Genomic DNA, 16,290 nt, shown 5'->3' on the forward strand with positions numbered 1-16,290 from the left:
TGCCTGCTTGTAATCTATCTGAAACAAAGAAGGAGCCTCCTTGGGCACACCTGGCCTGCACGATTGCTAAGTGTTCACTATTCAGCTAGCTGAGATGAAGGCAGGTCTGGAACCTACACAGCATCCTTTGCTTCCTCTGCTCCATGGTGAGGAAATGAGGAGGTCAGCACATCTTTATTACACAAGAAGGGCACATGGTGGGGCAGAAAGAAAGAAAGAAAGAAAGAAAGAAAGAAAGAAAGAAAGAAAGAAAGAAAGAAAGAAAGAAAGAGAGAGAGAGAGAGAAAAAACGCCTGCTTGTAATCTATCTGAAACAAAGCAGGAGCCTCCTTGGGCACACCTGGCCTGCACAATTGCTAAGTGTTCACTATTCAGCTAGCTGAGATGAAGGCAGGTCTGGAACCTAGGGAGGGAGGGAAGGGAGGGAGGGAGTGAAGGGAGGGAGGAAGGGACAAGGGAGATGACTCTGGGTAAAGGATTTACAGGGCAACTTGACTTCAGACCCATAGAACCTACATAAAGCTGGCTGTGGTGGCACTTATATATAAAATCCCAAAACTCCTATGCAGCAGGGCAGGGTCAGGAGATTCCTCCTCAGAAGCTTGCAGGCCAGCTACCCTGGCATACTCAGCAGTGAAATAAAAGACACTGTTTCAAAGAAGGCAGAAGGTGGGGACCAACATTTGAGGTTGTCCTGACCTACATGTAAGTGCTGTGGCGTGCACACACACACACACACACACACACACACACAAAGATAAACAGAAAAAAGAAAGGCAGGAGCTACACAGATTGAGACCAAAACTCTTCTCCCACAAAAGCTACTGAGATCCGTGCTATCATTTTAAATCACAGTCATTCCCAGCTGATGTAGATAGTTGTTTTCAATCAAAACTAGAAAACTTACACATGCTACAGAAGTTATTCCAGGGTTCTAAGGACAGGACTAAAATGTAATAAGTCAATACAGCACTGAATCAATTAAAATAAAACAAAATAAAGAATGGAAAGCTGTGATGGATGGTTCTTTAAGCACAAATGCTGACTGCATGAAAGAGCCTAGTCAAGACAAGGAGGAATGTGCATGTGCGAGCACATTAACTGTGTGAAGGGGTCTGGAACAGGCAGGCAAACTAAAGTAAAGGGCTAGCCAAGGCTCATCCAGGCTGGAGACAGAAGCGGGGTGAAAGATAAGCTAGGACAAATGGGAAGAAGGTCCCTAGTCTTCCTGGATGTAAAAATGCCAGGAGAAATTAATTAAACTGGAATTGGCTCTGAAGAATCACAGAGAAGATAAGCAAAATGGCAGTTGGGCTATTTCTGGAGAAATCACTGGATTGTTCCCAATGGGGAACGGAGTAATGCCAACCAGAGGTCTACTGCCAATGGCTGACTTTCAACAAGACAGTTCAAGGATTCCCTTGACAGTCTTCTCTCAGTGGAACCAGTGATGTTATAAATAGCCTGGGCTATGAAGAAAGAAAATTTTTGTATTTTGGTAGGATAAGGATTGAGGTCCTTTATCCTTTTTGAAAAAAATATTTTGTTTATTATTTTTTATATGTATGACTGTATTCCGTGGATGTACGTTAGGGCACCCATGTCATGCAATGCCCGAGGAGGTCAGAAGAAAGTGCTGGATTCCCCTGGAACTGGAGTTACTGACAGTTGTTAACTAACTACCATGTGGGTGCTAGGAATTGAACGTAGGTCCTCTACAAGAGCAACCAGTGCTCTTTACTGCTGAGCCATCTCTCCAGCCCCAAGGTCCTTTATTTTTTAGAACAGAATTCATGTTGGGTTGGGGTAAGGTAGGCAGGAAGCTTCTTTGAGGTGGTCTAATGAGACTTGGAACCTTTGTATAGTCAGCATCTAAGATATTAGAAGTTCTGTTACCAGAGCTGGCATTCCAGTCTGTTGAAGATTCCCCCAAATACTGTGTTTTTCAAGAATCTAGGAGATGAGAACACAGTCCCTGGAATGCATGCTACCAAGTTTAAGGAGGTAGTTTTTTTTTTTTTAAATCTTTTTGAGACAGGGTCTCCCTGTAGCTCCAGCTGTCCTGGAACTCAGTATGTAGACCAGGCTGGCCTTGAACTCACAGAGATCTGTCTGCCTCTGCCTCCCGAGTGCTGGGATTAAAGGTGTGCACCACCGTGCCCAGCTAAGGAGGTAGTTTTACATCACAAATATTAGGCACTGGGCTGGGGGACACAAAAACAGATGAACTTTGGCATGTGGGATCTGGTCACTGAACTCCTTAACAATTTCTGATATGGTAGGTACGCTCCATGGTAGAGTTCCACCAAGGACACACTAAGGCACAGAGGAGAGAAGGGTCATTTCTATTGTGAAGATGAGGAAGAACCTCAGCAACCTTTAAGGCCAGCAAGATTCAGAAGAAAAGATGTAGGTGATGTATAGTGGAATATCTTGATGAAGACCACCTGGGGCATGCCCCATGTAAAGAGGAACCATTGGATTATGAATCAAACACATCTAGACTAGTCGTTCTCACGTTAGCCTTGGCATATGAAAGAAAAAGCATCCATGACAGGTATGCTCTATTTCAACATATGGGTGGCTCTAGGATGGAGGAGGGGTGAAGACTGGCAAGAGCCCACAGTCCAAAGCTTACTAAACAAGGCTGCAAAAATCTTGGCAGGGAAAGTGGACGGCTAGTAGCTGTGGGATCTTCCGGAGGGTGTAGGAGTACAGGAACAGACCTAGAAGGGGGCGAACCCCTTCTCACAGGTCTTAGGCATACAATCGAAGGGAGCACTAAAATCTCAGTAAGAGAAATAATAATTGAATGCCCCATTTAAAAGAAAAATTAACACAAAAATTCCATGGTGAAAAAATAAAAACCCACTTAAGTAAAGACAGGATCAGAAGGTACAATTCAGTTCATGCCAGTCCTGATCCCAGATGAGAGACCCTCTGTGGAAATTTGACAGGCAAGATGGGATTGTATATCAGAATGCCAGTCAATTCCACCAAAGTTGTAGAGAACTGAGGTCTCTGGGCTTAGATATAGAAAATGTTTTGTCATAGGATTTTCCCCTAAAATCCACTATATATTCACCAATCACTTATATCATGTACATGAATTTGAATCTAGGCTTGTATGAGAAGTCCTTAAAGTAATCAATGGCTAAAGCAGTAGGAGTTAGGAGCAATAATACTAGATAGGTCACTCAAGGGTTCAATATGCTTCTGATTTGAGCTACCAGGACTAATGCACACTACTGAGCAAAGCAACAGTAGAATTTATCATAATGGTCATATATTTAATATAAGAGTAATAAATTGAAAAAGGGATATAAAAACCCAGCACAGCCAAAATACATTGGCGTTTGAATGAATCCCTATAACCTTTTCCAAAAGAATTTTTAATATGCAAATAATCACTTCCAGGATATTTATGTATCTGAAATGAAAATAAAGTCAAGGGACTATAATGGCTGGTTTATGAACTTGAGGAAAGGATAATGGGAGAATGTGACCACGACATTCACAGTTTCTCTCATGATAGAATTTCAGACGTTTAGGTTAATTTTAGATGTTTAGGGTACCTAGACTTCTTTACAAAGGTGCTCAAATAGAAAGTTGCCTTGTTAAGGACAGTGACAACAGAGTGAGTGTTCTGTGAAGTAAAGTGCCTGACAGATAGGCATGGTGGTGCATGCCTATACTCCGGGCAATTGGGAGGCTGAAGCAGAAGGATGAGTTCCAGGTCAGCCTGGGCTGTATGTAGAGATGCTGTCTCAAAGAGCCATCCATCCATTCACCAACTCACCCACCCACCCATCCATCCATTCATCCATCCATCCATCCATCCACCCATCCGTCAATAAAAGCAAAACAAAAATAAGAACAGCACAGTGCTTGGCATGTGAATCAATGAGTTAAAGGAGGATCTCCTCAATGAAGGAAGCAGAGCTAATGAATATCTACTGTGTCTCATTGTAGCCCGTCCCTAATAATAACATAACACAGGTAACCACTTTTTGTTGATTTCATAACTTCTCTTTGCGCTAATTATGTCTTCATTCTATGTCTTAAAGGGGCTCTGAGAGGCTCCCATGACTGTGAATCACACTTCACACAACTGAAACCTCCTTATGCAAATAGGAAAGTCTACAATAAATTTATCCTCATCACTATGTAAAAGTGTTTCCAGTTTTGTCTTCATTCTCCCGCTTCAGAATAAAGTGTCTGATGTGAGATCTCTGCCATGTCTTCTTCATGTGGCTCAGTTCCCTGTAAAAGACTTTTTGATGGACTTCACTGTGCATACAAAATGCAATAATGCACGCTCTTCTGTATGCAAGGATGATGCTGCAGCTCTCTGTCACAAGGATAAATACTTTGAATTATATTCCCAACAATGGTGATGGTAGGTAAGAACTCCTGAGCCCATGTTTATCCACAGTCCTTCCTTTGGAACCCTTCTCACCAATTCTGTAATCACCGTCTGTCACAAGATGGTTAGACGGCTGTGAGATAAAGATCAACACCACTGAATGAACTAAAGCTAAGTGGCTCAAAGGAGGGGCAAGCACACGTCCTCAGCCCCATTAAAATGGTATTCACTTCAACTCCTCTGCCCTGCCCTACACAGGGGACGAAATGCCAGTTCCCTTTTATAATTTCCAAAATTACATTTACCTACTTAATTCTTATTTATTTATTTATTTATTTATTTATTTATTATTTATTGTATATGTGTGCGGGAACTCGTGTGCCACAGCGCACCTGTGGAGATCAGAGAACAACTCTGTGAAGTCAGTTCTCTCCTTCCACCAAGTAGATCTTGAAGATCCAACTCAGGTCCTCAGGCTTGGCAGCAAGTGCCTTTGCCTGCTGAGCTTTCTCACAGGCTCTCTTTTGATGAATGTTCCCAACTAGTAGACTAGTCCCCACCTCTGGTACCATCATTAGCTGCTACCCTTACATTGGAGGCTGAGCTTCTACCACAAACCCAGAGCCACAGAAAGATTAAATAATACTTTGGTCTGAAAAATAACCTTCAAAATAGTGGTCATTAAGGTTTATATAGTTATTAAGAAAAATTTAGGATTCCGTTTTCATATATTTTTACATATAAAATCTTTATAATTTTGATTGCAAAGGCTATAATTGCAGTATATTATAATTTTTTAAATTTTTATTTAAGACATACCACCCTTTAAATGTATCTCATGAATTCTAAATACTGCGGTAATCTGAAAGCTACTTTCATCCTTAACGGTAAAAAATCCTGCATTGTTCTCCTTTGTCCTTGAACTCATGTCTTCATTCTCTAAATATTTCTTAATGCTTGAAAGACTTTTATTAATCTCAGTATTATGCTTCTCTGTAACAAAATATACATAAAGTGACTTTGTTTTTTCATCCAAGAAGGTAAAGTGTCTTTAAAAAAAAAAGGTTCTGTGACTATGGTGCTTAAAAGTGTTCGATTTCCTTTCAGTTTGAGCTATCGTTACTAATGCATACTATTGATCCAAAGAACATTAACGATATTTATAAGAATGTTAATATAGTTAACAGGGAAAATGCAATTTTATTGGAAATGTATTTCTAAATAAATGGGTAGGGCTTGTTGATTTTTTCCTTCAGTTCATGTATCTATGGATGAGTATCACCCACTGTTTATGATAAGGCTGCTGTTAGCATAAATTCTACATCTTTTGTTACTTATAGATGTAAACAATAATAAATCTTCCCATATGTTCACATAAGATGAAGGAGACTTCTAAAAAATATTTTCATCTATCATCTTGTAGCTAGATTAGGACTTCTTCAAGTTTGCTGAGAGCTGAGAAGTCAAAATTACCAACTTGCAAAAGGACATGTTTCCTGGTACTTAAAAACATTCTTTTGACCAACATGGACATGATGATTTCACAGTTCTTTGTGACAGGATGAGGGTTTCATATTCCAAGACAACACACCATTTTGTGCCTTTCCTTTGTCAAGCAGAAGACTGACCAGCAGAAGGTGAGACAGGAAAGCAGATGTGGCAAAGTAAATGTTGAGCAGGTCAGTTTCAAGGGGGGGTGTTTAGAGGAGTTGGGAAACAGGAAATGGACTCCCCAAAGCATCATGCCTTCACAGCCATTATAAAGTCCTTTGGGAGATCCATCAGGGACAGCTGTCTGCAAGTCAGATGTGATGCTGCAGTTCTGTCCATTTGCAGGCTTTATGCATGCTTAAGTATACTCAGTTTAATTAATATGGAGTCATTGCAATATATAAGCCTGTAGCAGATACTATAAGAGAAGTAGCTAACGTCTTTTAAAGACAGAAACATAATTCCTGCTCAATCTACTTGAACAGAAATGCCTAATACATCACTGTATTTTGACAATGTAGAACCATGCTCTACAAAGGACTGTTAAGTTTGATATACCTCATAACATCAAAGAAAACCCAAGAGACAGTCCAATGCTTTAACAATAGGAAAACTGCTAAATAGGTAACAGTCATATGATAAAAGAATATGCAGCACTTTAATTTAAAGAATACTTATTGGATTTAGAAAACATTTTTCATATACTATTGAGTGAAAAAAAAATCCATGCAGAAGACTATGTTATAAGTCAAATTTCATATGCATTTGTAAAACTGTGTGTGTGCACAAGGGCTTCGGAAAAATCTGTTAAACGGGGTCATTATCCCCAAGTGTGTAATTATGGACAACATTCTTTTTCGTTCTTTTGTTCTTTCCATTTTTTTCTACATGGAAAGTGAATATCTCTCACAATGAGAAGAAAGAAAGAAAAAGGTGTATGGAAAGATGAGAAAGGTACAGAAACGGGTTCCCTTCTCAGAGCTGCTGCAGGTGACTATAGAGTTGCCAGAGGAAGATGGTGTCTGGACAGGGTTGCTGAGAGAGCTTAAATTTACTTCAGGTGGCACAGGAGTGCATCTCCCCCGGATGGCGGACCACTTTCTACGCTGCACTGGTAGACACAGTTCCTTGTCCACTATCCACTGTTCCTTGTCAGCATCTCATGTCTCTCTTTGACCACTTGTGTCCTTTTGCCACTGATTTCTGAGGCTACTTCTTTAGGATCACTGACATCATTCATTCATTCATTCCACAGACAAATGGAATGGATCAGGTTTCCATCTTGCTAACCTCATGAAATATCCCAGTTCATGGATACAAAACCAACAAACCAACAATACAAAACAAAAATTAGTCAGCACATAAAATGTTGCAAATCACAAGGTGATATGGCCTTCAGGAAAACATGGTGGACCATTTTTGTGTAGTCTCTATCTCTTACCTCAGCAAATGGGGAGGGATCTTGGCAACGGTGTCCAGGCCACTTAAAGTTTCTGCAAAAGAAAAATTGCAGTTACAATAGCAAATTTTAAAGATTGTGAGTTAAAATAATATTTGAATACTAAAATCTATATACCCTGAATGCCTGTATTTTTTCTTCCCTGGGAAGTATAAACTAGTTACTTCTCACGTAATTCATCATTATTTTAAAATCCTTTTCCCATGGATCTCACCTACCTCATTATTGGGAAAGAGAAGGTTAAAAACTAGTTCAAAACATCTTATATGCATGTATGAAATTCTCAACAAAGTTTTTGTAAAAGCAAAAAAAATACTTTCGCTGGGTATGGTAGTGTACGCCTTTAATCTCAACACTCAGGAAGCAGAGGCAGAGACAGGTGGATCTCTGTGAGTTCAAGGCCAGCAAAAAAAAAAATAAATAAATAAATAAATAAAAAGTTAGGACACATTTCCCTTTATGTCAAAGAATGAATAGTTAAATTCCTAGCCTGAGCAAGAATGTCAATTCAATCTATCCACAACTTACCAAGAGACTATATTTTTCCGATTAGAAAAACAGAAGTTGTCCCCTTGAACCAGTGTCTTTCAAAAACAAATCATACTTTCAAGTTTACAAAGCATGTTATGGACATGTGGTTATCCTATACACATTTGTGATGTGGTAGATTTAACACCTCTGTTTAATCACACTACAGATAGGGGCAATGGATGCAAGACTCACCCCAAAATCTCATTAATCTGGCCTGGATGCTCAATACTTTACTACTGTTTGTGGATTGTTTATACTACTGCTGTATCCAATTGCAGAGACAATAACAAGCTAACCATTCTCTTTCCAAAACATTGCTCTATTTCAGTTGCCTCAGTTTGTCTCCAGGTAATCAGCCCAACCTCTCTGAGTCAGCAAGCTTTGTCAATCTGAACTACTTCACTCGGGAAAGGACAGACAATCCCTCCCTTGCTAGGAGACCAGAGGGAACAAGAGACCAAATATATCCCTTAGACTTAGCACTAACAGGCCAAAGTGTGACAGGATTAGGACTGCTGTAGCCAGGAGCAAAAAGAGTAGTTTTATGCAAGATGACTCATCAAGAAAACAGAAGGAAGAGCTGAGCAGGGTCAGCAGTGCCACAAGAATAAGGCCCAGGGAGGAGGTGGAAGGGCTGAGGTCAGAGTTAAAGGTGAGGTGGGCTGACAGGACAATGAAGCCCTGAGATGCAGATACCGGGAGCAGCTCAAAGGGTCACCACAGGTTAACACAGCCCAGGAGTTAGCATGACAGGGCGCAGCGCCCAGGGCAAGTCCACGCTGCTGGTCAAGGAGAAGAAACAACCCAGACTAGCAAACCAGCATCATGGTCCCTCCAGACACAGGGGCATATCTTCAGCTCAGGATTCAGCACTGCTACACCTACAAATGCTAAGTGAGCCAGAAGAAAGAGAAAAGAGAGTTTGCTTAGCATGAAAGACTCTAGGTTTGATCCCCAGCACCATTCCCAAAAAAGGGTAGGGGAAGAGAAAAGGCAGCCATCCAACTGCCATTAACACCCACAGTCTCAGAGGATAGTCTTCCCCTCCCCCAGGTATGTGGGGACAAGGGTGGAACTCAAGGCAAATACCCAAGGGCCAAAGAAGGGAAGACCTGCAATGTGCAGGATTGTCCTTCCCCAGCAATGCTCTGTAGTACAGGACAGAAAAGGATTTGGGGAAGGAATACCACAGAAAGATCAAGAGAGAAAAAAGAGAATCACATTCTATCTCTGGCTCTACACATCTGTGGTACTGCGGGATGGGCCACATCACCGATCTCCAAGCTTTGGTTCCCTCACCTTCAGGTTTGTTGTTTTGTTTTGTTTTGATTCTGGGATTGAGCCCAGGACTTTATGCATGCTAAGCAAGTGTTCTGCCTCTGACATACACCCCTAGCCTAGTTGCCCCACCTGCAAGGGGAGATGTCATAGTTGGCTTCTGTTGTCAACTTGACACACCTGGGAAGAGGGAACCTCAGGGAATTTCTTTTATCAGGTTGGCCTGTGAGGCAATTTCTTGAAAGGTGAGTGATGTGGGAGGGCCCAGTCCACTGTGGGTGGTGCTACCCCTGGGCAGGCGGTCCTAGGTTATATAAGAAAGCAGGCTGAGCATGGGCCAGGGGAGCAAGCTAGTAAGCAGTGTACCTCCATAGTCTGTGCTTTAGTTCCTGTCTCTAGGTTCCTGCTCTGAGCTCCTGCCTCAGCTTCCTTTGATAATGGACTGTGAGCTATAAAACAAATGAAACTTTTCCTCTACAAGTTGCTTTTGTCAGTGTTTTCTCACAGCATTAGAAAGTTAACTATGGGGCTGGAAAGATGGTTCAGCAGTTAAGAGCACTGGCTTCTCTTGCAAAGACCAAGGTTAGGTTTCTACCACCCACATAGTAGCTCCTAACCATTCTGGGGATCTGATGGCCTCTTCTGATCTCCATGGACATTGCACGCAGTGGTGCACATACATACGTGCAGGTAAACACTCATATACATAAGATAAAAAGTCAAAAAATTTATAATGCTAACTAGGACAGAAGGTGACTAACATCTGCCTCACAAGATTCTTAGAAAGAGCTGATGCAATCAGCCATAAAAAGTTGGATAGCATCTTTAGATGTTAGTGATAGTTCCTGTCTCCTTTCCTTGATGCACTAAATTTCAGGCCAGGTACTAGTCTGGTGACCCAATGAAGAGAATGGACGTACTTTGGGAATTTAGAGACTGTACCTGCTTATTTCAAACTGTGAAATTGTCAAGAGTGCCAGGTAGAGGGTGGTAAGAAAAGCTAATTACCTAGAAACACTAGCAGGAAGTGAACTAGGCTGAGGGTGAGGTAGGGGTGGGGAAGTACACAGGGTCACTTTGGACCTTGCTAACATCAAGCACCTTTGAGACACTAGAGAAAAGATATTGAATAAATAAGTAGTTACATCAGGGCTGGGAGATGAAAGAGGAGGAACGTGGGCTTCCCACTCTTAGAAACTGAGCCGAAGTTGTGGGAATGGATGTGTCCAACTCCAGTGGAGACAAGGCAGCTCTGGAGCCATAGCACCATGGACAGTGGCTGTGGTAGCAAGGTGAAGCAGGTGTTACTGAAATTCAGTGTCACAGATGGAGGTGAAGGCAGATCAGAGGGGGATGGAGTGAGCAGGAAGTGAAAACACGGGCACAGCCCCTACAGACTCTCTAAGGAGTCTGGACGGGTATGGTTCCTTGTGGAAGAACCTGAATTTGGAAGGAAAAACAGATTGGTGAGTGAAAGGATGGTAGCTATAGAGATGATCCTTCTTGTTTGGATCCTTGCCTCTGATGTCATGTCCCTTTTCCTTTATTTCCCAAATTCGTTCTATGCAAATCTCCTGATGTAAGTAAACTACTGAAAGGAATCCTAGAGGGAGGGCATGGTGCTCTCCTGACGGAACTTTCAGCCACCCCCTTTTTATCTTCATGTGCTTGTCGCAGCCTCAGAAAGTCGCCAGTTTCTGAAGGAAAACCCTATTCTTTCAGGTTTTGTGAACTCACCACAACCAACTCAATCTTTTCTACTCGGTCTGATCACATCCTCAATGACGAACATGAGTCCAGACACACAGAACAAAGAGGAAGTACACATGCATTCCTTGCTACCTATTTTGCAACCATTCAGAACACTAATTTCAGCCTAACGTAGTGGCACAAGCCTTTAATCCCAACACTCAGAAGGCAGAGGCAGGTGGATCTTTAGGACATTGAGACCATAGAGAGTTCCTGGTCAGTTGGGGCTACAGGGAGACTCTGGCTCAAAAAACAGAACAAAAATAAAACAAGAAAACACACTCGTTTCCAGCGAAGTATTATAATAGAGCAGAAAAGAATAAAAAGAGTAAGAAAATATGCATTAAAGGAGCTGGTGAGATGGCTCAGCAGATAAAGAGGCACTTGTCACCAAGCCTGATGAACTGAGCTCAGTTTCTGGAACCCACATGGTGAAACGGTTGTGCTCTGACCTCCACATGTGTGCCATGGTGCTCCTTTCTCCTATAGATAAATAAATAACTGTAAAAATTTAAATGCACTAAAGAAAAAAATTAAAAGACTAATATTAAAAAATAAATGACAATATGCCATGTGTGGTATGATCCTTTATAAAAGGCAAACCTTTTTTTAATTTTTATTTTATGTGTATGAGTGCATTGCCTGCATGTATGTGAGTGTACCCATGTCATGCAATACCACAGAGGTCAGAAGAAGGCTTCAGATTCCCTGGGGACTGGAGTTAAGGACGGTTTGTAGCTGCCATGTGGGTGCTGGGAATCGAACCCGGGTCTCTGCAAGAGCAGTCAGTGCTCTTAACTGCTGAGCCAAATCTCTAGCCCCAAGGCAAAGCTTTTAAATCCTATACAACGTTATCTCTGGGTGGTGGAATTACAGGTGATATTTACTTTTTCTTTATACTGTACTACTATTTTTTTCAATATTCTATAAGGAACATGTGACTTGTGTATTAAAAAAGATAAATAACATCTGAAATCAGATGGTTTATTAAGGAGTTTATTTATTTATTGAGCAGCTGCCTCGTCCTCAAACTGTAGGTACAAAAATCACAAAGAAATATCCACACAGTGCTTATCTGACAGCACTATGCTGACCTTTATTGTTTTATTGTCCAGTGTCAACTCTCCTGCCTTCTAAGCAACACCCTAATTTCGCTCTGAGAAAAACATCTTTCTTTGACCCTGGAATTCAGTGGGCCCCATGGTGTCGCCTAAGCTGGTTATCTTAGTACCTTTCTTGGCTAGAGCACAAGTTCAGGGATAGTAACATAGTTCATCATGCCATAGAGAGAATTGGGAAAACCAAGGACCACATCGGAAGAGCCTCTTTCTCTTGAGATGGACTGAGTGTGGTGATAACGTCTCTTCTAAGAAGGTATAAAGAAGAATGCCTCCTTGCCTTGAGATCGTCTAAGTGGTGGATGATCCATTTCCCCTTAGACAGTTTAAGTGTTGCCGGTTTAAGGCTGGGGAGGTCTCAGAAACAGAGCAGGGACCTCATGTTTCCAGGTTTTTGTCACTGTCACAAAAAGTATTTAGAGGTGACACAAAGTAAGAAATTGGGAAGAAGTATTATTTCAGAGAAAAAAGCCAAAAACTTCTCAAGAAAGCTGTACTTCCTTGATTTTAGGTAGCTGGTCTTGTGGGTGAAGTTTAATGGAGCGATGGTTATTCATGAATTAGAAGAGGGAAATTCTAGGAATGGGCCTGACTTTCTCACAGAATTGAGTTTACTTCCCTTTCTGTCCTTATCTGGAGTCTTCAGATGGGAACAGCCAATTCTGCCAGGTTAATGGTGTGGAGACACTAAAGCCAAGGACAGTTAGCAGAGCTCCAGGTTAGCCATGCTGATCCCAGCTGCTGTTTTACTGTTTGAGTACTCACACAATGCTCTGCTGCAATACAGCTCTGTGGTTGCATCAGCTTCTAGCCACCATGCAGTTTGCCTCTTTCCCCCTAACATACCTGGCCTTCCTCATTGTTATGGAGATGGGCCTTCTCTCTTAAGATGATCTAAATAGGAGACAGCCTCTCCCTCCCATGATGGTGCTGTCTCAGATGAAAGTCTGAGAGTAGAGATTACTCCTCTTTCCTAAGATAGCCTAAGTAGGGGATGGTGTCCCTCTCCCATGATGGTTTAACATGAAAGATGACCACTTTCTACCATAATAGCCCAAGGTGGGATGACCCCACTCTCCCAAAGTGGTCTTAGTTTATTCACACCCTTTTCTTATAAGGTGGTCTTAAATGTGGCCAATCACAAACCCAGAACTGATGTAGAGCATGTCAGCCAATCCATAAAGATTAAGACAAGGTCCTTAAAACTGTGTATAATTACCATATCAAACTAAACCCACAGCTACTCTTCTATGGGATATTTAATGGATGGAGCAAGTAAACTGTTTGGTACCCAGGTCAGTTTTCATCATCTGACATCTTGCACTCAACATATTTCTCAATTATCCTCCCCTAACAGACAGTGGTGCACACGACTCCATGATCCAAAGAAATGAGTGTTCTAAGAGGGCAGGGCTCTGAGCCAGCCATGGTAACTGGTTCCACTGAGGAGCGCAGTAAATGTGTCCTGCGTGAGCAGGGCCTTGGAGCATCTGTACAGGGAATTCCTAGCAGAAGGTGTAGCAAGACCAAAGTGCTGGGCTGTGCACAGCATGATCCAGAAAGTGCCATAGCCAACTGCCATCAGGCCCTTGAGTTTTTGGTGGGTGCATAAGAACTGGTCTAGATTCTGAGGTGCATTCTTAGGTATTTACATGTTCATCTAGAAAGAAATTATGAGGGCCGAGGAGTGACAAATGTCTTATAGTAAAAACATAGATGTGGCAGTGTGGAAATGGAGGGAATTGGAAAGACAGCAGGAAACTACCTCTCGTGCCTTTGTTTATACTGCATCTTACCCTCTACCCCCATGCCCTTTCAGTAACCTCTTTCAGATTTACCATGCTGTTCAATACAGAGGAGAGACAGGGAGATTTCAAATGTTTGCTAAAAAAATTAAAAAAAAAAAAAAGCAGAAGAAAAAAGAACTCACAGCTTACCAATTGTTTAAGTGAAATCTACTTCTAAATCCCCCATCATGCACCCTCACTCATATTTAGACCCTATTCTCTGGCCTGTTTTCCAGGTGTGGTTACTCCCAGGTACAAAGGAATGCTCCACACTATTTAACTATTTCACATGCTTACCTCTTCTCTTGCTCATTACAGAATAATCACTGCACTGCAAAAGAAACCACGTCCACTCTTATAGCCAAGCTGGATTCTGGGCTTGACCCAGAACATCTACCTTTCCTCAGTTCTGGGCTTCTCTGGTAGCTTCAAGGGCCTAAATTCAACCACACTGTAGTTTAAGCTTAATAAGATATTGAATATCAAATTCCAGGCTTATTAAAAACACTAGATTTCTCTCCACCTCCTTGTTTATCTAAATCTGCTTTACTCAATGGCAAAATAATAATGAATACTAAGAATGAGATGTTCGGTGCACAGTCTGCCCTCCTTTATTATGCTGCCCAGCCATCTGTGATTTTTCATTAGAGGCATTTGGGAATCTAGCTCAGAATCACTGTTGACTGACAAGGACCACCCCAAAACAGTACTATGGCTCTAAGAGCCGTGATGCTCTCTCATTTTCATTTAACAGTAAACCAAAACAGTCAAGCACTTAGTTCCACCTAAACATGAACTCTCGAGGCAATAGTCTAGACAATTTTGTGAGATGCATGGATTAAACAAAGGATGGTGTTGCTATGATTGTCTACACACAAACATGAAAACATGTGAACGAAGTGTGACCTATCAGAATTCTGCCTTTAGTGAAACACCAGCTAATGGTACTTCTCTGTCTCTTTTCCAGCTGCATGCAGCCCAGAATCATGACAACTATGGACCGTTATTGATTTCAAGGGAATAGTGTTCTATTTTCTTAATTGAGTGGTTTCCCAGGAATCACAGGCAGGCTCTGGCAAGGCCAGGGGCTCATGGAGCTGCCCTGGTTCCTTCTTGGCCTTTTCTTTTTATAAAGGCACCTGTATCACCCAAAGTGTACTCTGGCTCTTTTGGATTTTCATCCCCACTATTCTGAGTGCCCCAGTCTTGCCTAATTGATAGTCATTACGTTTTTTGTTGTTGTCTTTTCCCTTCTGTTGTTGAGACCTGCAGCCTGGGTGATGGGAAATGCTAATTTGCTACAGGGGAACTTATTTCAGTACCAGCTCAGCTCACACATCTAAAAGCCCACCTGAGGGTCAGGCCGCAACAAAATTGGAGTAACACAATTCCTCCATCTGTTATTTTCCATGCACAACAACTATGAAAGCCAATACTTAGCAAGCTGGCCTCTATCAGGAAAATCAAATTAAACAAGCCTTCCTTCCTGGTTCCACTCACCAGTGTTTGAGAAGAGGGCTGTTGCTTTAACTTCCCTCTTCCTCCAGAAGCCTGGGAACCAGGGCCCTGGATTCACTCTTGCTGTAGGGTCTAATTAGGCAATGGGGGACCTTTGTCCACTGTGCCGGGGACCCGGATTGGGGCTGCCTAACGCGAAAAGCAGCGTTCCTATTTCAGGTTTGGGAGAAAATAAAGACAGCAGAGCGGAGACAGCTGGATGCCCACGCCCGAGTCAAGATTCCCATACCCCGCATCAATTCTCGCAGGCAACTCTCGCAATTGCGCGACACGCATCCATAAGCCACGCACAGCGACGGTCCCGCTCGCCGAGGGGACCCGGCCCAGGATCTCCAGCGGTCGCGGGCGGCCAGCAGGTGCCTGGCGAGCGTCCCCTCCCGGCTCTCGTTCGCAACCCGGACGCGCTTACCCAGGGCCCAGGTGCAGCTCTCCTTGATGGCTTTGTACTTGCTCCCCGATGCTTCCTTCTGCAGCTTCCTCAGGATCTCTTCCATCTTGACCTTTTCGCGGGGCTGGACAGAGAGAGCGCGCGGGTGCCGGGCGGGGATGCCGCCGCTGCCTGGCCCTGGCTCCTAGGCGGCCGCTGCGCTGGTCCCCATCGCGCTTGGTGGCGCTGATGAATCACGCCCGCTCCATGCCGCGGGCCACGTCAGTCCCGCCGCCCCGCCCGCCGCCCCGCCCGCTGGGTCAGGTGCGCTCTGCAAGGCCATCAACACCCCAGCCGGACGCTGAAGGCCACGGGCCGCCGACTCTGTGCCCAGGCGAGCCTCGGGAACCAGGAGGATGTCCACGCCTGGCTACTGGCCCTGGTACGCCAGGGAGCTTCTGATCCACCACGGGCAGCGGGCAGAGGGCCAGAAGGGGCCTGGCTGCTTGTCGCCCACCACCTGCGCGACAGCCACTGCAGGAGCAACTTGACCCCTGAGCCAGAAAAGCCCCACGTTCACTATTTACTGAACAGCTGGTTCCCCCTTGAGTGTTAGACTCATGGCT

The 16,290-nt window shown here is 43.2% G+C and overlaps 1 protein-coding gene across 1 annotated transcript in view; it reads right to left on the reverse strand.

Annotated features, from left to right (window-relative positions):
* Positions 1 to 15,945, reverse strand: part of Arfgef3 (ARFGEF family member 3) — a 181,657-nt gene extending 165,712 nt beyond the window's left edge. The window contains exons 1-2 of the mRNA XM_008822042.3: positions 15,707 to 15,945; positions 7,299 to 7,350 (exon numbers count right to left, since the gene is read on the reverse strand). Coding sequence (XP_008820264.1) covers positions 7,299 to 7,350; positions 15,707 to 15,791 — 137 coding nt within the window. The 5' untranslated portion in view covers positions 15,792 to 15,945. The remainder of the gene's footprint in view (positions 1 to 7,298; positions 7,351 to 15,706) is intronic.
* Positions 15,946 to 16,290: the final 345 nt, after the last annotated feature.

Source organism: Nannospalax galili, unplaced genomic scaffold, assembly GCF_000622305.1.
Source record: "Nannospalax galili isolate Female #2095 unplaced genomic scaffold, S.galili_v1.0 scaffold186, whole genome shotgun sequence".
Lineage (NCBI taxonomy): Eukaryota > Metazoa > Chordata > Mammalia > Rodentia > Spalacidae > Nannospalax > Nannospalax galili.